Source organism: Scyliorhinus torazame, chromosome 9, assembly GCF_047496885.1.
Source record: "Scyliorhinus torazame isolate Kashiwa2021f chromosome 9, sScyTor2.1, whole genome shotgun sequence".
Taxonomy (NCBI): Eukaryota; Metazoa; Chordata; class Chondrichthyes; order Carcharhiniformes; family Scyliorhinidae; genus Scyliorhinus; species Scyliorhinus torazame.
The window spans coordinates 67,640,660-67,664,959 of record NC_092715.1 but is presented as its reverse complement, the minus strand read 5'-3'; the positions used below and the strand labels follow the sequence as shown (position 1 = coordinate 67,664,959).

Sequence of the window (24,300 nt, the reverse complement as noted above, 5' to 3'; positions counted from 1 at the left end):
CAAAGACAGTCACTCTCCTCATCTGGAATTCAGGTTTTTTTTGTCCATTTTTGAACCAAGGCTGAAATGAGACCAGGAGCTGAGTGATCCTGGCAAAACCCAAACTGAGTGTCAGTGAGCAGGATATTCAATGATATGGGTAAGTAGATCAATGAAAGCATTTCAAATTGCCCAACAGAAGGTTAATGTATAGAATCACGGGTTTCAGTTGTTGAAATGCATGAGTGTCAGTTGACAACTGTACATTTTATTTATCCACGTTTATCTCTCCTTTCAGACTTTTTTTGCAGCAAACCTCAAGTGATCTTATTTCGATGATTATCAACAATTTTATTTCCTCAAATCTGTCCTTGTGGACTCTCTTTCCCCACCATTCACTCCCCTTTTCTGTATCAGATAGTATTTTGTAGTCACAGCTCAAATCAGGTAATCTGGTCTCTGCCAATGTCATTGGCAGGAGAGATTTGGAAGTGTCCTCTGTTTCACCTCCATGCTGGAGACTTTAGGCTCACAAAAACACTGTTGGAGAACCTCTTGTTTCTGTTAGAATTATCGCTCTGCTATTTGCATATTTATCCTTTTCACTTCAACTGCAGATCAGTTGAAAGCAGCAATTTCTGTCCAGTAGGACAAATTTGGCAATGTGTATTGGCATCTGAAAGAACAAGTTAGTTAAATAATAACTACCTTTTTGGCAGTAATATTAAAGCATTTCCAATGGAATTGTAAGTGGTAGAGTAATAGTTTATGGTACGGTATCATGGCACAGCACCCTCAACCAAAACAAAATGAAGGCCAGATTGACCGTAGCTTTTGAGTCGGACTTGGGTCATACCTGTAAGATGTGAAAGAACTTGCTGTTTACAATTTTGCGATGATCCCAAGTGCTTCACATTCCGTCAAGTACTTTTGAAGTATAGTTACCATTGGAGAAAGGAGAGGCTGTCCATTTGCACACAGCATGGTTCCATATGCAGCAATTATATGAATTACAAACCTATTAATTTACTCAAGTGCCATGAATGGAATTTGAATTCACAACTTTCTGACTCAGAATTGAGACTGCTGCCACGAAGCCAAGGCTGAAATTTATATCATTTAAACGTTTTATATACTGTGCTTTGGAAACTAAACCTGGATAAAACCAAAAGTCAAATATCATATTTTTTCATTGACTCAGTGAAAGTTATTTAAACATACAGATTCCCTGAAAAATACATCGATCAGAAAAAAGATCATGCGGAAAAGCAACCAGTTGAAACAAAATTATGTAATTCCATTGAATTTTTAAAAAAGTGGTTCCAATTTTCTAAAAGTGTGAAGTTTTTTTTTCTGTAATATGAATCTTGTCACCACATTGAGGTGAATGGCATAGATGCATTTAAGAACAAGCTAGATAAGTATTGGATGCGGAAAGACATGGATGTGTTTGCTGATATGGTTAAATAAAGTCAAGTGAGAGTTTCATGTGGAGCATAAAGACCAGCATAGACAAATTGGGCTGAGTGGTTTGTTTCTCTGCTGTAAATTCAATGTGATATAGTAGACCCATGAAAAATGTTGTGAATTGGTAAATGCCCCATCCTTTCAAGTGAACTCTCTGAAATCAAATCAGCATATTGTTTCCAAAACTAGTGACGCACCTTGTAATTGTAGCAACTTTAGAAGTGCAATGTTTGGATGCAAATGAAATTGTTACTTCTAATATCTTTTGGATGAAATTTAAACTGCGCTTCCATTTGCCATCTCGGGTGATGTAAAAATTCCACGGCACTATCTGACGAAGAGCAATGGGATCTCCTGGCATTAAGGCCAATCTTTTTTTAAATAGGATTACATCAGATTATGACAGGGTTAATCAGCCCAACAAGTCCAGGCTGCTATTTATGCTCCACTGAAGCCACCTCCCAAGATTTTCTCAGCTCAAACTATCATCATAGCCATCTTTTCCCTTCTCCCTCGTCTGTATGTCTAGTTTCCCCTTAAATGCATCAGTGCAATTAACTTCAAATGAATGTGAATATGATGTTGATTTTTTTGTTCATGCTACTCTTTGGATAAAGAAGTTCTTCTGATTTCTTTGTGCCTTTTGAAAGAAATGGTTCTAGATTTCCACCACACTTTGCATGACCAAGTGCTTTCTGACATCATCCCTCAATGGCTCTGCTCTGGTTTTAATCCCCCTTGTTCTGGATTCACCCGCCAGAGAAAATAGTTGCCCTCTACCATATCAAATCCTTTAGTCATCTTAAACATCTGAACTGGGTGACTCTTAACCTTCTATATTCAAGAAAATACAAGCTTCAGCATCTGGCTTCATAATTTCATCCATTTAGCTCATGTAATTCTGGTGAATCTGTGTTGTATCTCCTGCAAGGCTGTTATGTCCTTCTTGAGTTGAAGTGCCCAGAGCTGAACATAGTATTTCATATGCCTTATACAACTGGAGCATTAATTCTACCTGTTTGTATTTCATCTGGTGCCACACTGACGCAGTGGTTAGCACTGCTACCTCACAGTGCCAGGGACCCAGGTTCAATTTTGGCCTTGGGTGACTGCTGAGTAGACTTTGCACTTTCTCCCCATGTCTGTGTGGGTTTCCTCCCAGTGTCCCAGTTTCCTCCCACAGTCCCAACAATGTGCAGGTTAGGTGAATTGGCGACGACAAATTGCACCTTAGTGTCCAAAGATTTGCAAGTTAGGTGGGGTGATGGGGTTGCGGGGATAGTGAGTGGGCCTTGGTAGGGTGCTCTTGCGAAGAGTCGGTGCAGACTCGATGGGCCGAATGGCCTCCTGCACTGTAGGAGTTGTATGGATACTGACAATCCCTGCTTTAGATAACATTTTACTAGCCTTTTAATTACTTTTCGTACCTGTTCACTCGCGTTTCTCTACATGAACCCCTAAAGCCCTCTGCTGCTCTATAGTGCTTAGCAGTCCTAAAGTGTTCTCACACTTTTTGCAATTTAACTTGATCTGCTAGTTTTCTTGAACTTTGTCTGCAGCTGTTTATAGCCTTTATTAATTATTATTTTTGAAATAAGTGCACATTCTTTGAAAACATCAGTGGGTGTTTTCATGCAAGACTGAGCATTTCAGTTTACATAATTTAGCATTAATTGCTCATTGAAGGGAGTAAATTGCAGGTGGTTATTGTCTTAAGAAGGAATGAGTCAGTGACAGTGCATTGGTTGTACTTCAAGTGCCTAATTTCTCCATTCATTGATCCTTGTAATTTAAAAAAAATTCTAGGGATCAAGATTTTATGAAAATGAACGAAAGAAAGAACAACAAGTGAACCAGCGAATTGAGAAAATGTTACAGCAGAAAGCACATATTACAGAGCAACAGCTAACGAAGAAGCAGTACCAGGTAAGAGACAAGGAAAAAATAGCAGGGAGTCTTCATATTTGTACATTTCCCAAGAGGTTCTCATTTTTGTCATTATTTAATTTGTTGACTTGTTCCTCTAATGATTCAGAAAGAGAAATCAAAAGGAAAATAAAGATTTGATTAAGGGAGGAAAAAAGAGACAAAGGAGAAATCTTTGTTTGAATTGACAAGTTTTAAAATAATTTAAAATAATACCAGAAAATGCTGGATTTTGTGTTGTGTGTGTGTGTATCTTTTATGTTGAAACAAATTTTAATTTCAACACTGAATTAACAACAAAGAAAGAGCTTTGCAGTTAACAGTTACAACTGTTCTTTAAAAAAAAAAAATTTAGAATACCCAATTCTTTTTTTTCCCATTTAAGGGTTAATTTAACATGGCCAATTCACCTACCCTGCACATCTTTGGGTTGTGGGGGTGAGACCCATGCAAACACAGGGCAAATGTGCAAACTCAATCCGGACGTGAGGAGTCCTAAGAGCTGTGAGGCAGCAGTACTAACCACTGCCCCACCCTCATAGTTATAACAGTTCTTAAGTAAAAGAAGAAACTACATCCTGAACCTGTCATTGTATTCCAAATAAGCAAACCAATATAGTTCAAATACCATTGATGAATACAGTAAACAACCAGGTTTTTACTTGCTTTTCTCTGTGCTGGATCTTTCAAAAGAGAACCTTTCAGGACTAAAGCTGAAGCAGTTCTGCTCAGATTAAAGTCCTAGGAAGAACTAACTTTTTCATTCAGACCTGGCTCCTCCCCTTAATTACATTACCTGTACCCAAAGCAGAAGGCTTCTTCTGTCTCCTCCCATAAGATGTCCCATGAACTGTTTAGCCAGGGCTAAACACAATGCCCCTCATAAATCATCTATACCCCAGTTGTCCTTTAAGCGTAAACAATATTCCATTAGCTAGCTAGCTGTAAACCAGAAATAGTTCTCAAATTTGTTAGCAGAACACCTCACCTGCAAAATCAATGATTACACTCGCTTTTAGGATCCCTTAATCACAACGTCAGCAGGCATACTGTCTGTATGCATCTTAACCCAGGTTTTAATAACATCACTGCAAAAAAATATAGAATATACAATTTCTTACATTCATCACAGGCCTTGTAAGGTAGAGAAACTTTTAAGGTTTAGAATAAGTAATTTGATTGCAGTTTGAGAGAGGCAGTGAGGAAGAAGGCTCTGCCAGAAGCAGTTGCTTTTCGAAGGCTAAAGTGGGAACATCTCTCTCAGCCTTTCTAGAAGAAAAGCCACGTATAGATAATGTTTAAGAAAACAGATGCCTCAAACCTAAAGACTAGCTAGTTAAGGAGAATAGAGAAATGAAGCAAATTTTCCAAGAAGTCTGGAGTTAACAGAAAAGAGGAAACTGGGAACTGAACAGATTGCTCTTCAGTAAAGTCGCAAGAGTTGAAAAGGCATTGGATTGTGAGACGCTAGAAAGATACCAGCAGTGGAGTCATAGATAATCAGAATTTTTACAGCACGGAAACAGGCCCTTCAGTCCATTATGTTCACATCAGCCATCAAGCACCTATCTACACTAAGACCTGCATGGATCCCAGTTATGCCTGTCCCTTTATGGGGTGTGTGGAACATTCCTTGTTCCAGTCCTCCTCCGGCCCCATCCCACAACTGTTTCGATGACGCTTCATGTTCCCATCTGGACCTGGAAATATTTATTAGTTTTGCTTCCAATTTCCACCCCTCTATTACCTTCACATGGTCCATCTCCAACACTTCTCATCTTTGACCTTTCTATTTCAATTTCTGGGGATAAACTGTCCCCTAATATCCTTTACAAACCACACTGACTCCCACAGCAACCTCGACTACAGCTCTTCACACCCCACCTCCTGTAAGGACTCCATCTCATTCTCCCAGTTCCTTTGCTTCTGTCGCATCTGTTCCTAAAAGGCCACTTTCCAAAACGGTGCTGCTGACATACTTTCATTCTTCCTTACTCGTGGTTTCCCACCCACTGTGGTCGGCAGGGGTCTCAACTGTGTCCGACCCATCTCCTGCACCTCTGCCCTCAGCCCCTCTCCTCCCTCCCAGAACCATGATAGGGTCCCCTTTGTCCTCACTTTGGCCTCCGCATTCAAAGAATCCTCCGCCAGTTCCGTCAGCTCCAGCATGATTCCACCACCAAACACATCTTCCCCTCACTCCACCTGTCAGCATTGCACAGGGACCGTTCCCTCCAGATACCCTGGTCCACTCCTCCATCAGCCCCAACACCTCACCCTCTTCCCAAGGCACCTTCCCATGCAATCAAAGAAGCTGTAACCCCTGCCCCATTACTTCCCACCTGCTCACCACCTAATAATAATAATCTTTACTGTCACAAGTAGACTTACATTAACACTGCAATGAAAAGCCCTTAGTTGCCACATTCCGGCGCCTGCTCGGGTACACAGAGGGAGAATTCAAAATGTCCAAATTACCTAACCGCACGTCTTTGCGGGACTTGTGGGAGGAAACCGGAGCACCCGGGGGAAACCCATGCAGACACAGGGAGAACGTGCAGACTCCGCACAGACAGTGACCCAAGCCGGGAATTGAACCTGGGACCCTGGACCTGTGAAGCAACCACTGTGCTAACCACTGTGCTACCGTGCTGCCCACCTCGGGGCCCCAAACACTCTTTTCAAGTGAGACATCGCTTCACGTGCACCTCCCTCAATCTGGTCCTTTGCCTTTGCTGCTCCAAATGCGGTCTACTCTACAACGGAGAGTCTAAACGCAGACTGGATGACCCCCAGTCCGTTCACGAGCAGTACCCAGACCTTCCTGCCGCTTGCCATTTCATCTCACTATCCTGCTCTCGGGTCCACATGTCTGCCCTTGATCTGCTGCACTGTTCCAGTGAAGCCCAGCACAAACTGGGAGAGTAGCACCTCGTCTTCTGATTAGGCACGTTACAGCCTTTCGCACTTAGCATTGTGTTCAACAACTTCAGACTGTGAACTCTCTCTCCACCTTCACCCCATTTTTGTTTCTATCAATTTATTTTCATTTCTTCCATTGATCTGTTTTCCCTCACCATTGCCGCCGCGCCCCCCCCCCCCCCCCCCCCCCCCCAACTTGGGCCAACTGTTCCCAGTTTCTCTCTGACACACTGCTCACCTTTGTTCTGCCATTCATGCATTCTAATCTCTTTACATGCCACTATCAGCACCCTTCTTAGCCTTAATCTCCTCCATTTATATTCCTTTTGTCTTCTGTCCTCGACATTCTTGTCAATCTCCACCTATTGCTTGGCCCTTATCCAGCCCCACCGCTCCATGACCCCCACTACAGTATAAATCTGACTTTTCCAGTTTTGACAAACAGTCATCCAGACCTGAAACGTTAGCTCCGTTCTCTCTCACAGATGCTGTCAGACCTGCTGAGATTGTCCAGTATTTTCTGTTTTTCCAACTACACTAATCCATTTTCCAGCACTTGGCCCGTAGCCTTGTATGATATGGCATTTCAAGAGTTCATCTAAATACTTTTCAAATGTTGAGTGTTCCCTCATCTACCACTCTCTTTCAGGCAGTGAGTTCCAAATTCCAACTATCCTGGGTGAAAAAGCTTTTCCTCACATCCCCTGTAATCCTCCTGCCCCTTACCGTAAATCTATGCCCCCTGGTTATTGACCACTCCGCTAAGGGGACAGATTCCTTCCTATCCGCCCTATCTAAGCACCTCATATTATTATACACCTCAATCAGGTCCCCCCTCAGCCTTCTCTGCTCCAAGGAAAACAACCCCAGTCTCTTTTGATGGCTGAAACTCTCCAGCGAAGGCTCCGGTTTCCTCCCACAGTCCAAAGTGCAGGTTAGGTGGATTGGCCATGCTACATTGCCCTTGCTGTCCAAAAAGGTTAGGTGGGGCTTCTGGATTACGGGTGTGGGCTTAAGTGGGGTACTATTTCCAAGGACCGGTGCGAACTCGATGGGCCGAATGGCCTCCTTCTGCAATGTAAATTCTATGATTCTATGAATCTTCTCTACACCCTCGCTTGTGCAATCACTTTCTTCCTATAGTGTGGTGACCAGAACTGCACACACTACTCCAGTAGTGCTAAGGTTTCTGAGAAGTTAGTACAGCTTGGGGAAACATTGGGGGACTGAAAAGCAGTGCTGCGTAACCAATAGAAGCCAGGAGCCTTCCCCTCTCTGGATCTACCCGGCCCGCACCTCCTTGCGAGATCCCACTGAAACCCCATATATAACCTGGGTGCCATTTTATTGTGCTGTGTAGCCCCGAGAAACATGTGGCTAAATGCGCTATGGCACTTTTTTCCCATTAAGTTAAATCCCGCCCATTATTTGAATTAAGTGTGGAAATTGGTGGCTGGATCTCAAAATTTGTGTAAAAGTCTTTAAGGCAAAGGAAACCTGAAAGGAGAGGTGTAAAACCTGAAAGCGAAACCTTGAAGCAGAGAAAAAGCATAATTTAAAAGTGTGATTTTTAAAAGTGGAACTTGAAATCAAACAAAGAACAATACAGCACAGGAACCTTCGGCCCTCCAAGCCTGCGCCGATCATGTGTCCTATCTAGACCAACCGCCTGTACCCTTCTATATCCCGTCTGTTCATGTGCCTATCCAGATAAGTCTTAAAGGTCGCTAACTTATCTGCCTCAACCACCTCACTTGGAAGTGCATTCCAGGTCACCACCACCCTCTGTTTAAAAAAAAAAAAAAAAAAAACTTTCCCCGTACATCCCCACTGAACCGGCCCTCCCTCACCTTGAACTTGTGTCCCCTTGTCAATTCTGCCCTGGGAAAAAGTCTCCAACTTTCGCCCTATCTATACCCCTAATAATTTTATAAACTTCTATCAGGTTCTCTGTCTCTCTAGGGAGAACAATCCCAGTTTATTCAATCTCTCCTCATAGCTAATACCCTCCATACCAGGCAACACCAGACGAGCACTTGGGTTTTGCGCGGATCAGCTGCTGGGGGTATTCGCAGTCATCTTCAACCTCTCTTTACAACAATCTGAGGTCCCTATCTGCTTCAAGAAGACGACCATCATCCCTGTACCAAAGAAAAGCCACGCAGCGTGCCTTAATGACTATTGTCCAATGGCTCTGATATCCATCATTATGAAGTGCTTTGAAAGGTTAGTCATGGCACAAATCAACTCCAGCCTCCCGGATTGTCTTGATCCACTACAGTTCACCTACCGCTGCTACAGGTCCACAGCAGACGGCATCTCCCTGGCACTGCACTCAACACTAGAGCACCTAAATAACAAAGACACCTATGTCAGACTCCTATTTATTGACTGCAGCTCAGCCTTCAACACTATTATTCCGACGAAACTCCTCTCCAAACTCTATGGCCTGGGCCTTGGCTCCTCCCTCTGTGACTGGATCCTGAACTTCCTAACCCACAGACCACAATCAGTAAGGATAGGCAACAACACTTCCTCCACGATCATCCTCAACACCGGTGCCCCACAAGGCTGTGTCCTCAGCCCCCTACTGTACTTATACAGCTATGACTGTGGCTAAACTCCCCTCCAACTCGATTCTCAAATTGGCTGATGACACCACCGTAGTGGGTCGGATTTCAAACAATGACGAGACAGAGTACAGGAATGAGATAGAGGATCTGGTGAACTGGTGCGCCAATGATAATCTCTCCCTCAATGTCAACAAAACTAAGGAGATTGTCATCGACTTCAGAAAGCGTAGAGGAGAACATGCCCCTGTCTACATCAATGGGAATGAAGTAGAAAGGGTCGAGAGCTTCAAGTTTTTAGGTGTCCAGATTACCAACAACCTGTCCTGGTTTCCCCGTGCCAACAATATAGTTAAGAAGGCCCATCAATGACTCTACTTTATTAGAAGACTAAGGAAATTTGGCATGTCAGCTACGACTCTCACCAACTTTTACAGATGCACCATTGAAAGCATTCTTTCTGGTTGTATTACAGCTTGGTATAGTTCCTGCTCTTCCCAAGACCGCAGGAAACTACAAAAGGTTGTGAATGTAGCCCAGTCCATCACGCAAACCAGCCTCCCATCCATTGACTCTATCTATAATTCACGCTGCCTCGGAAAGGCAACCAGCATAATTAAGGACCCCACGCACCCCGGACATACTCTCTTCCACCTTCTTCCGTCAGGAAAAAGATACCAAAGTTTGAGGTCACGTACCAACTGACTCAAGAACAGCTTCTTCCCTACTGCCATAAGACTTTTGAATGGACCTACGTCGTATTAAGTTGATCTTTTCTCTACATCCCAGTTGTGACTGTAACATTACATTCTGTAGTCACTCCTTCCTTCACTATGTACGGTATGCATTGTCTGTATAGCATGCAAGAAACAACACTTTTCACTGCATACTAATACATGTGACAATAATAAATCAAATCAAAATCTTTTCTGTACTCTCGCCAAAGCCTCCACGTCCTTCTGGTAGTGTGGTGACCAGAATTGGACACCGTATTCCAAATGTGGCAAAACCAATGTTCTATATAACTAACATAATTTTCGATGCCCCATCCTATGAAGGCAAGCATGCCATATGCTTTCTTTACCACCATTTCCACCTGTGTTGCCACTTTTAAGGATCTGTGAACCTGTCCTGTACACCCAGATCTCTGTGTCTCTATGCTCCTGATGGTTCTGTCATTTATTTTATAGCTCCCACCTGAATTGGATCTACCAAAATACATCACCTCGCATTTGTCCAGGTTAAATTCCATTTGCCATTTCTCTGCCAAATTTTGCAGCCTATCTATATCCTGTTGTATTCTCTGCCAGTCTTCATCAATATCTGCAACTCCTGCAATCTTAGCATCATCCGCAAGCTTGCTAATCAGACCTGCTACGTTTTCTTCCAAGTCATTTATATATGTTACAAAGAGCAGAGGTCCCAGCACTGATCCCTACGGAACACCACTAGTTACAGACCTCCATTCATAAAAACACCCTTCCACTGCTACCCTCTGACTTCTATGGCCAAGCCAGTTCTGAATCCATCCAGCTAGTTCACCACTGACCCCATGTGATTTAATCTTTTGCACCAGCCTGCCATGAGGGACTTTATCAAATGTTTTACTAAAGTCCATGTAGACAGCATCCACAGCCCTTCTTCATCAATCATTTTTGTCACCGTCTCAAAAAACTCAGTTAAATTAGTGAGACACTCGTGTGAACCTCTAGGTTGGGGGAGACAATCCAGGACTGGATAAGAAGGAAGAGAAAGGCTTTTACCAAGTCCAAAGGGAGAAATTCAACTGCGGCCCTGGAGGAATATAGGAAGCGCAAGAGGGAACTTAAAGCAATTAGAAGAGCAAAAAGGGGGCATGAAAAAGGACTTGCGAATAAGATTAGGGTGAACCCCAAGATATTCTATAAATACATTAAGGGGAGGAGGCTAATCAGGGAAAGAGTAGGGTCCATAAGAGACCAAGGGGGCAATCTGCATGTGAAGCTGCAGGACATTTCTAGGGTGTTAAATTATTACTTTTTATCAGTCTTCACTCAGAAGGAGGAGGACTTTGGTACAGAATTCAGGAAATGGGACTGTGAGGACCTTGAGTTAGACACAGGAAGTGAGGAGGTGTTGGAGGTTTTGATGGACTTAAAATAGACAAATCGCCAGGCCTGGATGAATTGCATCCTTGGCTGCTGTGAAGGTGAAGCAGGAAATTGCAGGGGCTCTGATGCAAGTTTCTAATTTCTATCTGGCCGCGGGAGAAGTGTTGAGGACTGGAGAACAGCCAATGTTGTTTCACTTTTAGAGAAGGGTGGCAGGAATAACCAGGGAATTACAGACCTGCGAGTCTTTTGCCAGTGGTACGGAAACTATTGGAGAAAATTCTGAAGGAGAGAATTAATTTCCATTTGGGAAGGCATGCCTTGATTAGGCATAGTCAGCGTGACTTTGGCAGAGGGAGGTCAGTCCCAACAAATTTGTTCAAATTTTTTGATAAAGTGACCGAGTATGTGGATGAAGAAAGTGCAGTTGATGTGGTTTTAAATGGATTGTAGCAAAGACTTTGACAAGGTCCTACGTGGGAGACTGATTGAGAAGGTTGAAGCGCATGGAATTAAAGGAAACTTGTCGAGAGGGTCGTAGGTTACAGGAAGGTAAAGATGGGTTGGTCAGATGGACAATGGTATTTAACCTTGATAAGTGGAGGTGAAGAAGAAACAGGACAAGGGAGTATGTAATAAATGGCAGGACACTAGGATTCTCCGAGGAACAGATGGATCTTGGGGGCCTTGTTCACAGATCCCTGAAGGCGGTAGAGTAGGTGAACAGGGTTGTCAAGGCATATGGGACATTTGCCGTTGTCAGTCGTGACATCGAATATAAGAGGATGGGCGTTATGATGGAGTTAAAACATAGAACATAGAACATTACAGCGCAGTACAGGCCCTTCAGCCCTCAATGTTGCGCCGACCTGTGAAACTACTCTAAAGCCCATCTACACTGTTCCCTTATCATCCATATGTCTATCCAATGACCATTTGAATGTCCTTAGTGTTGGCAAGTCCACTACTGTTGCAGGCAGGGCATTCCACGCCCTTACTACTCTCTGAGTAAAGAACCTACCTCTGACATCTGTCTTGTATCTATCTCCCCTCAATTTAAAGCTCTGTCCCCTCGTGCTAGTTGTACAGAACATTAGTTCGGCCACAGCTAGAGTACTGTGTGTAGTTCTGGTCACCTCACTATAGGAAGGAGATGATTGCACTGGAGGGGGTACATAGGAGATTAACCAGGATGTTTCCTGAGATGGAACATCTCAGCTATAGGGATAGACTGGATAGGCTTGGATTGTTTTCTTTGCAGCAGAGAAGGTTGAGGGGGGATATGATTGCGGTATCGAAGATTGTGAAGGGTTTGGACAGGGTAAGCAGGAAGCAGCTATTCCCCTTGGTTAAGGGGTCAATCACAAGGGGGCATGATTTTAGGGTGAGGGGCAGGAGATTCCAAGGGGATTTGAGAAAGCATTTTTTCACTTGGAGGGTGGTTGGCATCTGGAATGCATTGCCAGGGAAGGTAATTGTTATAACCATTGGCTGGGGACTAATGACAATCCCACAATCCTGTGGGAGTATGAGCTTCCCCAATGAGGGTGGTGGAGAAACCATTAGTAAACTCCATGTATAAATAAAGCTGGCCAGTTTGGAAACAGCAGGAAGGAGTGTGCAGCAAGGGAAGTTGCTGCTGCTGTTATATATATATATATATATATATATATGTGTATGTTATTGTAAATAAATGTTATTACTTTGTATCCTTAAAACTCGTGCTGGATTCTTCGTGGCCCTCACAAAACTGGCGACGAGGGTTAAAGTGAATAGCTGTCTACACTGCTGAAGCCATCTCCCTGGATTTTTGTTGGCTACTGGTTGGAAGTTGTTTTCTATTATACGATGCCTCTGTACGGACGTTTGGATGTTTTTGATGCTGCGCTGGAAAGCTGGAACCAGTATGCACAACGGATGAGTCACTATTTCCGGGCAAACAATATCCCGAAAACGAGCGGCAGGTGGTCATATTGCTCACCGCCTGTGGCCCGCATACGTTTGGGGTGATTGGGAGCCTTGCGTACCCAGCTGCGCCAGACACCAAAACGTTTGATGAACTTGTGAATTTAGTGGGGCAACATTTTAACCCAACCCCGTCCACGATAGTCCAGCGTTACCGGTTTAATACCGCTGAGAGGACCTCAGGTGAATCCCTTGCCGACTTTCTATCCAGGCTACGCAGGATTGCGGAGTACTGTAACTATGGTGAGACCTTGTCATAAATGTTAGGTGACCGTTTGGTTTGCGGCCAATGCGGCCACCCAGAGAAAGTTGTTAGCTGAGCCAACATTGACTTTTCAGCAGGCCATTCAAATAGTATTGTCCCGAGAGAGCGCAGAACGAGGAGTGCAGAAGCTACAGGGAATGGAGGTGCATGCCTTGGGGCGCAACCCCTTCCGTCCGAAAACGTCCCCCCGCACTCCTGCGGTACCTTGGGTGAGGCGACGTCCGGATCGACGCCAGTGGCCGTCGGACATTCCTCCCCGAAGGGAGCCTTCTCCAGAACCAATGGATGAGGAGCCATGTCCGTGTCAGACTTATAGGCGCCGACCCCGTCGCGGACGCCGGTCCTGGAGGCGCCAGAGGCACCGTCGTTCCGACCGAAACTGGGACCAGCCCAGGGGCCGTACCTTCCATGTGGATGAACCTGCGGCGACTACTCCTGAGGATGTGGAAGCGGAGGACGACTGCCTGCAGCTGCATTGTGTGGCAGCTCCCCGTGTGGCCCCCATTAAGGTGACGGTACGGATCAATGTCACCCGCTTGAGATGGAGTTGGACACTGGCGCAGCGGTCTCCGTGATCGCCCAGAGGACATTCGACCGCATCAAGCAGGGTATACAGACCCTTACATTAACCGACTCACAGGCCAGGTTGGCCACCTACACTGGGGAACCACTGGACATTGCAGGAACTACAATGACCCCTGTTGTTTATGGACGCCAGGAGGAGCGTTTCCCACTTATCGTGGTGCGCGGCCATGGGCCCAGCCTGTTGGGTCGGGACTGGTTGCGCCATTTGCGGTTGCAATGGCAGCACATCCTCCAAACAGTTTCTGGAGGGTTGACTGAGGTGCTAGGACGATACCCAGATGTATTCCAGCCCGGTTTGGGGAAAATAAAAGGGGCCGTAGCCCGTATCCAAGTCGTACCAGGAGCCATGCCGCGCTATTTCCGGGCGCGCCCGGTGCCTTACGCCTTGCTCGAGAAGGTAGAAGGGGAGCTCACTCGTTTGGAGAGTTTGGGTATTATCAGGCCCGTCCGTTTTGCTGACTGGGCAGCACCAATTGTACTTGTAATGAAGCCAGATGCCACAGTTCGCTTGTGTGGCGACTATAACCTTACAGTGAATACGGCTTCCCGACTCGACCGATATCCAATGCCTCGCATAGAGGATCTCTACACGAAGCTTGCAGGCGGACTCTCGTTCACAAAATTAGATATGAGTCACGCCTACCTACAGTTGGAGCTGGACCCTGTCTCCCGACCATATGTAACGATTAATACACACCGGGGCCTGTATGAATATACACGGTTGCCCTTTGGAGTATCCTCTGCCTGCGCTATTTTTCAATGTGTTATGGAGGGCATTTTGAGAGGTTCACCGCGTGTCGCTGTCTACTTAGATGCGTTTTTATTAGAGGGACGTCGTAGCAGGAACATTTGGAAAATCTGGAGGCTGTCCTTAGACGCTTTTCGGAGGCTGGAGTCCGTTTACTTCGCACAAAGTGCGTATTTCAGGCAAAGGAAGTAGTCTACCTAGGTTACCGGGTGGACCGCGAATGTTTGCACCCCGTCGCAGAGAAGGTGCGTGCGATTCAACAGGCCCCTGCCCCGACTGGCACTTTGCATTTTCGTTCTTTTCTCGGTCTCGTAAACTATTACGGGAAGTTCCTCCCCAATCTGGCAACTACGCTGGCCCCGTTGCACCTTCTGCGAAAGAAAAATCACACCTGGGTTTGGGGTCAGCAGCAAGAAACCGCTTTCAGGCGGGTAAAGCAACAGTTGTTGTCGTCTGGGTTACTAACCCACTATGATCCTGGGAAGCCTTTGCTCGTCACATGTGATGCATCCCTGTATGGTATTGGGGCCGTCCTGTCCCACAAGATGGAGAACGGGACCGAGCGGCCGATAGCTTTCGCCTCCCGCACATTGACTGCAGCAGAGAAAAAGTACGCGCAAATCGAGAAGGAGGGCCTGGCAGTGGTTTTTGCGATGAAAAGCTTCCACCAGTATGTGTATGGCCGCCATTTCACCTTCGTGACTGATCATAAGCCTCTGCTGGGACTTTTCAGAGAGGATAAGCCAATACCGCCCATTGCTTCCGCACGGATCCAGCGCTGGGCTTTGTTGCTTGCTGCATACGAGTATTCTCTGGAGCACAAACCAGGAACGCAGATAGCGAATGCCGACGCACTGAGCCGATTGCCTTTATTGACCGGCCCCATGTCGACCCCCACGACCGGTGAGGTGGTTGCAACCCTAAATTTTATGGACACCTTGCCTGTCACGGCATCACAGGTCCGTGAATGGACCCAGACGGAGCCAGTCCTGTCAAAGGTTCGGCACATAGTCCTGTTTGCTGGGCAGCATAGACAGCTCCCAGGCGAGTTGCGAGCATTTTCCTGCAAGCTTTCAGAATTCAGCGTGGAAGATGGCATCCTCTTGTGGGGGACGCTTGTGATTGTCCCGGAAAAAGGACAGGAGCTGATACTAACAGACTTGCACAATGGGCATCCAGGCGTGACCAAGATGAAAATGTTGGCCCGGAATTATGTCTGGTGGCCAGGCCTCGACACCGACATTGAGAAGGTGGCCCAAAACTGCTCCATTTGCCAGGAGCATCAGAAGCTTCCGCCGGCCGCGCCCCTACATCACTGGGACTGGCCAGGGCGGCCTTGGGCGCGCTTGCATGCGGATTTCGCAGGCCCTTTTCAAGGTTCCATGTTCCTTCTATTAATCGACGCCCAGTCTAAATGGCTAGAGGTGCATAAGATGCTGGGCACAACGTCCTGCGCAACAATTGAGAAGATGCGTTTGTCTTTTAGTGCGCATGGCCTCCCCGAGGTGCTGGTCACGGATAACGGCACTCCATTCACGAGTGAGGAGTTTGCGAGGTTCATGAAGATGAACGGCATACGCCATATCCGCACTGCCCCTTACCACCCGGCTTCAAATGGGTTGGCAGAGCAGACATTCAAACGAGGCCTAAAGAAGCAGTCTTCCAGATCAATGGACACGAGACTGGCTCGCTTTTTGTTTTCGTATAGGACCACCCCCAATGCGGTGACTGGGGTAGCTCCCGCAGAATTCCTAATGGGCCGGAGACTTTGCCCCCGCCTTAGTATGGTTTTCCCGGACATTGGTGCGAAAGTACGCCGCACAAAAGAACGGCGGGGACAGGGTTTTTCTCGGCATTGGCTGATTCAACAGTTTGTGCCTGGTGACCGTGTTCGTTCGGAATTTTGCTGGTGGTGCCCAGTGGGTTCCTGGCGTAATCTTTCGCCCAACGGGCCCTATAACTTACCAGGTGCAAGCCCAGGGTCCAGCGCAAACATGTAGACCACGTTAGGTCCAGAAGACTATCCCCTCAAAAGATTCCCCGCCCCCTGAGCTCATTGCTACAGAGACCAGAGACAATGGAAGGTAGTCCTCACAATCTTCCTCTGGTGCCTCACTCAAAGCCTGCGCAGGTCGTTACAGAACTGCACGGGAACAGAGACGCATCAGACTCTGACTCTGAGATGGAGACACAGGACGCATCAGAGGGGGAATCCTCGGGCCCATGGGCCATGGATGTACAACCGTTACGCCGTTCATCATGGAAGCGCCCGTCTCCGTCTCGTTAAACGCCGCCTGATCCAGCGCCGCGTGCAAATGGTGTCCGGCCTGCGGCAAAACGAGTCCGACGCCCTCCTTTGCCAGGGTCTTCGGTGGATTCCTTGGACTTTGGGGGGGGAGGGATGTTATAACCTGCCTGCTTACCATTGGCTGGGGACCAATGACAATCCCACAATCCTGTGGGAGTATGAGCTTCCCCAATGAGGGGGGCGGAGAAACCATCAGTAAACTCCAAGTATAAATAAAGCTGGCCAGTTTGGAACCAGCAGGAAGGAGTGTGCAGCAAGGAAGTTGCTGCTGCTGATATATATTATATATGTTATTGTAAATAAATGTTATTACTTTGTATCCTTAAAACTCGAGCTGGATTCTTCGTGGCCCTCACAAAAGTAATGGAGTTTGGAAACTTCACAACCTTCAAAAAGCACTTGAATGAGCACTTGAAACACCATCACATTCAATGATATGGGTCAAATGTTGGCAAGTGGGATTAGCATGAGATTATGGGGAGTTATTGTTCATGCTGACTCATTGGGCCGAAGAGCCTTTTCTGTGCTGTACGACTCTCTGACTCTATGGCAAGGTGGCATATGGAATCCTGGGTTTATAACTATATGCATAGAGTACAAAGGCAAGGGACTTGTGATGAACCATTATAAAAGATTGCTTCGGGGGACTTCCGGTTGCGGCGGTGCGGAGCTAAGCCGCACATTTCGGCGGCTCCCGCTAGAATGGACTAGAATGGAGAATGTGCAGACTCCACACAGACAGTGACCCAAGCTGGGAATCGAACCTGGGACCCTGGAGTTGTGAAGCAACAGTGCTACCCAGTGTGCTACAGTGCAGCCTGTCCAATTCTGGGCACTGCACTTTGGGAATGATGTGAATGCTTTGGAGAGGGTGGAATAAAGATTTATGAGAATTGTTCCAGGACTGAGGGACTTCAGCTGTTTGAATAGATGAGGGAAACTGGGTTTGTTTGAAAAGTTTAGTGGAGATTTGATGGAAGTTTTCACAATTATGAGTGTTCAGACAGAGCAGGTAGACACAAACTTCCCATAGCCGTAAGAGTTGAAAACGAGTGAAAACTGATTTAAGGTGATTGCAAATGGAACCTGAGGCAACAGGAAGAAAAATGTCATGTAGTGAGTGATTAGCAATGTGAGGTCTGAGAATGTGGTGGAGGTGGACTCACCTGAAGAAGGAAAATTGTAGGGCAATGGAGAAAGGGTGAGGAAGCGAAACCACTTGAGTTGTGAAGGCAGAGAACGAGTCAGCACCAACATATTGGGTTGAACCCTTCCCCAGCTACCCCTCCCATTTGTGCTTAATCTCCTCCACCTCCCTTTCCACCTCCATCTCCCCTCTATCCCTCTCCTCATTGAACGTCCTCACTAACCGTGTTCCCAACTCTGCTCCAAACTTCTTATAAACCTCTACTGGGAATTTGTCCGGCCCCAGGGCCTACCCTGCCTCCATTAAAATGAAATGAATGAATGAAAATCGCTTATTGTCACGAGTAGGCTTCAATGAAGTTACTGTGAAAAGCCCCGAGTCGCCACATTCCGGCGCCTGTTTGGGGAGGCTGGTATGGGAATTGAACCGTGCTGCTGGCCTGCCTTGGTCTGCTTTAAAAGCCAGCGATTTAGCCCAGTGAGCTAAACCAGCCTCTGCACTTACACCCATCACTTCCCTCAACCAAGTCAGGGCCCGCAGACCCTGTACTTTCTCCCCCTTTACCTTCGGGAACTTCACCCCAACTCGGAATTGCCGCATCCCCTCCTCCCCAGCCGGAGGCTCCGACTCGCACAGCCTCCTACAGAAGGCCTCGAATGCCCATTGATCTGATACAGATCCGTCATCACTCTATCTCTCTCATCCCTTGTGCCACCGATCTACCTCGCTGCTGCCTACTTCCTCAGCTGGTGGGCCAGCATCCACTCGCCTTTTCCCTGGACTCGTACACTGCCCCTCTGGCAGTCTGCAACTGCCCACTGCCTTCCCTGTGGGCACAAACCCAAACTCTATCTGGAGCCTTTGCCCCTCCTTTAATAACCCCCACTCCGTATCCATTGAATTCCTACAGTGCAGAAGGAGACCATTCGGCTCATCGAGTCTGCACCAACCTTAGGAAAGAGAACTCTACCTAGATCCACACCTCCAGCCCACCCCCGTAACCCAGAAACCCCACCTAACCTTTTTTCAGGGGCGCAAAGGGGCAATTTAGCATAGCCAATTCACCTAACATGGATTCCTGGCGCTGTGAGGCAGCAGTGCTAACCACTGTATCACCGTGCCACTGAGTGTCCCCAATCTACCCTCAGACTCTCCTCTACCAGCATCACCCTTGCCTCACATTCCACCCTCTCCCTATGAGACCGGATAGAAATAAATTCCACCCAAACTACCACCTTAAGTGCCTCCCACAACGTGGCAGCTGTGATCTTCCCCGTATCGTTCAACTCCATTTACCCCAGAGTGGCAGCCCCCACCCAGTCACACACACCCTCATCCGCCAACAGCCCCATGTCCAACCTCCCCGTGAACCACCCGCAAATCTACCCAATGCGGCGCGTGGTCGGAGACTGCGATCGCCAAATTCTCTGAATTGGCCATTCCCGCCAGCAGCGCCTTGTCCATAACAAGGCATGGTAGTACAGTGGTTAGCATGGTTGCTTCACAGGTCCAGCGTCCCAGGTTTGATTCCCGGCTTGGCTCACTGTCTGTGCGGAGTCTGTACGTTCTCCCCCTGTTTGCATGGGTTTCCTCCGGGTGCCCCGGTCTCCTCCCACAGTCGCAAGATGTGCAGGTTAAGTGGATTGGTCATGCTAAATTACCCTTGGGTTAGGTGGGGCTACGGGGATAGGGTGGAGGTGTGGGCTGAAGTGGGGTGCTCTTTCCAAGGGCCGGTGCAGACTCGATGGGCCGAATGGCCTCCTGCACTTTAAATTCTATGATGCTATGAACAAAAATGTCGATCCAGGAGTACACCCACTGCTCATTGGAGAAGTACGAGAACTTCTTCGTCCTTGGCCTCCCAAACCTACACCGGTCCAACCCCCCCATGAACCGCCTTAGCTCTCTCGCCACCGCCAACACCCTCAATGACTTGGGACTCGACCGGTCCAAACTCTGATCTAGGTCCCTATTGAAATCGCCCCCCCATAATCAGCTGATGCATGTCCAGATCCGGGATCTTCCCTAACACCCAGCTCTTAAAGTCTGCGTTGTCTCAATTCGGGGCATAAACATTTACCAGGACAACTGGCATCCCCTCCAGCTTCCAACTGACCATCACATATAATAGCACAGTGGTTAGCACTGTTGATCCACAGCGCCAGGGATCCAGGTTCAATTCCCGGCATGGGTCACTGTTTGCATGGAGTCTGCACGTTCTCCCTGTGTCTGCGTGGGTTTCCTCCAGGCACTCCGGTTTCCACTCACAAGTCCCGAAAGACGCGCTGTTAGGTGATTTGGATATTCTGAATTCTCCCTCAGTGTATCCGAACAGGCGCTGGAGAGTGGCGACTAGAGGCTTTTCACAGTAACTTAATTGCAGTGTTAATGTAAGCCTACTTGTGACAATAAAGATTCTTATTATTATCCTATATATATATATATATACACCCCCCCCCCCCCCCCCCCCCCCCCGGTTCAACCACAAAGCTCCCAACCTCGAAAGCCACTCTCTTATTGACCAGCAACGCCATCTCCCTCTTCTTCATATCCAACCCCAAGTGGAACACCTGCCCCCTCCATCCCTTCCTCACCATTGTCTGATTCCCCAACCATTGTCTGATTCCCCAACTTCAGGTGCGTGTCCTGCAAGAACACACGTTTGCCTTCAGGCTCATCAGATACTCATAAACACTTGACTGTTTAACCGCCCATTCAACCCTCGCACGTTCGACGTGACCGGCCTGGTCAGGGGGCTCCCTGTCCTCCTTCCCTGCCGAAAAGTTATGTCCCTTTGTAAGGCAGCCAGTGTCACGTGCCCCTTCAATCCTTCCCTCAGATGTTTGCTGCCATCTTTCCCTTCCCAACAGCGCCACACCAACCATACCCATGTTAGCAACCCCCCACTTCACTCCTGTTAACTAGCCCACTCAGCTAGCATGGTGGCCCCCACCCAGGACCTCTGCCTTCCCAACAAACAAAGAGAAGCAAAAAGCACATTCACTATCACCGCTCACCCGTCAAAGCCTTTCCCAGCTCACCCACCCAATGTGGCCCATAATTTACAAACAAAACTCCACTCCAAAGTTAAATGTCCTCACACTCCTCCCAGTCCATGCTCCCTCTTACAGACCCTCACCTCCTCAGGCGAGTCAAAACAAAATTCCTGTTTTGATGCGTCACCCACAAGCGGGCAGGGTACATCACCCCAAACTTCACCCCCTTCTTGTATAGGGCAGCCTTTATCCGATTGTACCTGGCCCTCTACTTAGTCAGCTCCCCACCCAGGTCAATGGGCGGCATGGTAGCACTGCTGCCTCACAGCACCAGGGACCTGGGTTCAATTCTGGCCTCGGGTGACTGTCAGTCTGGAGTTTGCACTTTCTCCCGGTGTCTGCATGGGTTTCCTCCTGGTGTTCCGGTTTGCTCCCACAGTCCAAAGGTGTGCAGGTTAGGTGGATTGGCAATGCTAAATTGCCCCTTAGTGTCCACAAGGTTAGGTGGAATTGCTGGGTTCCGGGGATAGGGTGGAGGTGTGGGCCGAGGTAGGCTACTCTGTCCCAGGGTCAGTACAGGCTCGATGGGCCGATTAGCCGCCTTCTGCACTGGAGGGATTATTATTATTATTTTTTAAATTAAAAAAATAAATTTAGAATACCCAATTACTTTTTTTTCCAATTAAGGGCCAATTTAGTGTGGCCAATCCACCTAACCTGCACATCTTTGGGTTGTGTGTGGGAGACCCACGCAAACACGGGGAGAATGTGCCAACTCCACACAGGCAGTGACCCGGGGCCGGGACTGAACCCGGTTCCTCAGCACTGTTGCCGCAGTGCAACCACTGTGCCACCGTGCTGCCCTACTGTCGGGATTATTATATGGTAAATCCACAGCTCACTCCCCTTCCAGGTGCATTTCTTGGTCTGCTTCGTCCATCTCAGGATCTTTCCTTTATCCAGGAACCGATGCAGCCTGACCACCATTGCCCTTGGTGGTTCCCACACATGCGGCGCCTCCTCAGTGACCCATGCGCCCAATCCACCTTGAGGGGCTGGTCAAAGGCCCCCTCCCCCCAGCATGCTTGCCACAAACCTGGCGGCCCCTGCTCCTTCGATGCCTTCAGGCATCCCAACAATCCTCAAATTCTGCCTCCTGGAGCGGTTCCCGAGGTTAACCACTCCTTCCTGCTACCTGCCTGCTTTTTAAATAGTTTTAGGACCATTCATCATGTGCCACTGCCCATTAATTTACAAATGCTGCAAGAGAATTCTCTTCTCATCTCCACCAAATTAAATTGTATTTGCCTTGTGTTTATTGAACTAACCAGTAGGGCTAATTTTGCTTAGTAGAATCATGCAGCATTAAAGGAGGCCATTCAGCCCTTTAAGTCTGTTTTCCTTTTATTGCCTTGTATCATCTGCTTCTAATATTTCTCTTCAAAGATACCCTGGTCTCTGCCTCAACTATTCATTTTGGTCATACACTCCATGCTTCAACAGCCACTGATGTGAGGAAATGGTGCCAAACCTCTGTTCTCTCTTGTATTCCCGCCAAACTCATCTTGTCCACGAGATACGCTTCTTTACTTGACTCTATTCCTATTAAACTGTTCTTATTTTAAAGAAAATTAGAGTATCCGATTCTTTTTTTTTTCCAATTCAGGGGCAATTTAGTGTGGCCAATCCATTTTCCCTGCACATCTTTGGGACGTGGGGGTCAGACCCACGCAGATACGTGGACGATGTGCAAACTGCACATGGACAGTGACCCGGGTCCAGGATTGAACCCGGGTTCTCAACGGCGTTAGACAGCAGTGCTAGCCACTGCGCGCGCGCCCCCCCCCCATTGAACTGTTGACCACCCACTTTTCTCCCTGGCTTTCATGTTAGTAGATGTTTTTAATGGTTTACTCTCCTCAGCTACTGTCCCTCTTTCCTTCAAATCTGCAGCATCCTTCCCCAAACTGATGTTGACCCCTCCAAAGGGCAAACTACCGTCCCATCTCTACCTTCCTTTCCTCTCCAAAGTCTCGTGGAAGTGTTGTCTCCTTTAGGTAACATCCTTTATTTATGCAAAACATATTGGACTGACTATATGCTCATATTTCTGTTTCAAAAAGGTACAGCATTCTGAGTTTTATTTGTTTATACAAGGCAAATCTTATTAATCAAGTTTGCTTGCAACCAATTACCTTTTTCATCAACTTTGCTTCTTTAATACATTAAATCCTACTTTTCACCACTTGCAAGAAATAGAGTAGAAACTCTGCTTAATACAATGGGTCCTATTGTTCCACGTTACTTTTGTTTGAAATATCAATACCCTACACTCTGTTGTCTGCCAGTTAACATTTTCAATGCAAGTTCCAAATTATAGTAATGCACAGTGCTGGATTTCTTTCCTACAGTATGTTTTGATGTGCTATACTTTTCTGAAATGTATTTAATTTTTTTCTGGAGTTATCTGTACAGGATTAAAATAATTTGTCGTCCTTAATTATGTTTCCAAGTATAGTTCATTCAATCATTTTTATAGTGAATTCCCTTTGTTAAGTGAAGTGAGGGTTTTGATTAGTCATACCCTCGTGGCATGCACTAGATCATGGGTTTCACAGTGAAGAATTTTCAGTGGTCATAAGACTAGGAACATCCAAAGGGCATAACATTAGGAAATCATTCACGTGGTAACAATTAACCCTTTTATCTTAATTACAGTCATGGTATCTGAACGCCTGTTGTATAGGTTTGAGGTATTATATGAATAGAGGGTTTAATTCTTTTTCCAACATGATAGAGTTTAAAAATACATTACAGAAAATGCTGGCAATACTCTGAAAGTCAGGCAGCATCTATGGAGTGACAAACAACGTTAAATTCTCAAGTTGATGACCAATCATCAGCACTCTCTCCACAAATGTTGTATGACAGACCTGTTTGGGAAGGTGGGCAGGTGGAGAAGCAGTGTAGACCAAGTATTGCTGAGGGAATGGTGTTGACTGATGCTGCAAGAGATGGAAATGAGAAGATATGTTTGGTGTTGGAATTATGTTGCTGATGAAACAGCAGCATGATCGGTCAAACCTGCAAACTAGTCGGGGAGAAATTGAAGATTTGAGACCTTATCAAAGGTCTGGTGTGAAGGTGAAAAGTGAGAGGGAAATATGGGAAATGAACCGTACGTGGTCAAGGGCACAGTCTGTTACAGTGGAGGGGGAAATCTCGGCTGAGAAAAATAGAGGCAATTTGAGATGGTCTGATGTGGAAGATGGCAGCGTCTGAGCAGATGCAATGACGACAACTGGAGAAAAGGAATGGCATTGTTACAGGAA

At 46.8% G+C, this 24,300-nt stretch overlaps 1 protein-coding gene across 2 annotated transcripts in view; it reads left to right on the top strand.

Annotated features, from left to right (window-relative positions):
- Window positions 1-24,300, top strand: part of polk (polymerase (DNA directed) kappa) — a 171,245-nt gene that overhangs the window by 11,829 nt on the left and 135,116 nt on the right. The window contains exon 3 of one of the 2 annotated variants that reach the window (XM_072516053.1): window positions 3,253-3,372. In XM_072516053.1, coding sequence (XP_072372154.1) covers window positions 3,253-3,372 — 120 coding nt within the window. Of the gene's footprint in view, window positions 1-3,252; window positions 3,373-22,910; window positions 23,026-24,300 lie in introns of those variants that run through there. The other variant, XM_072516054.1, reaches the window with a different exon arrangement.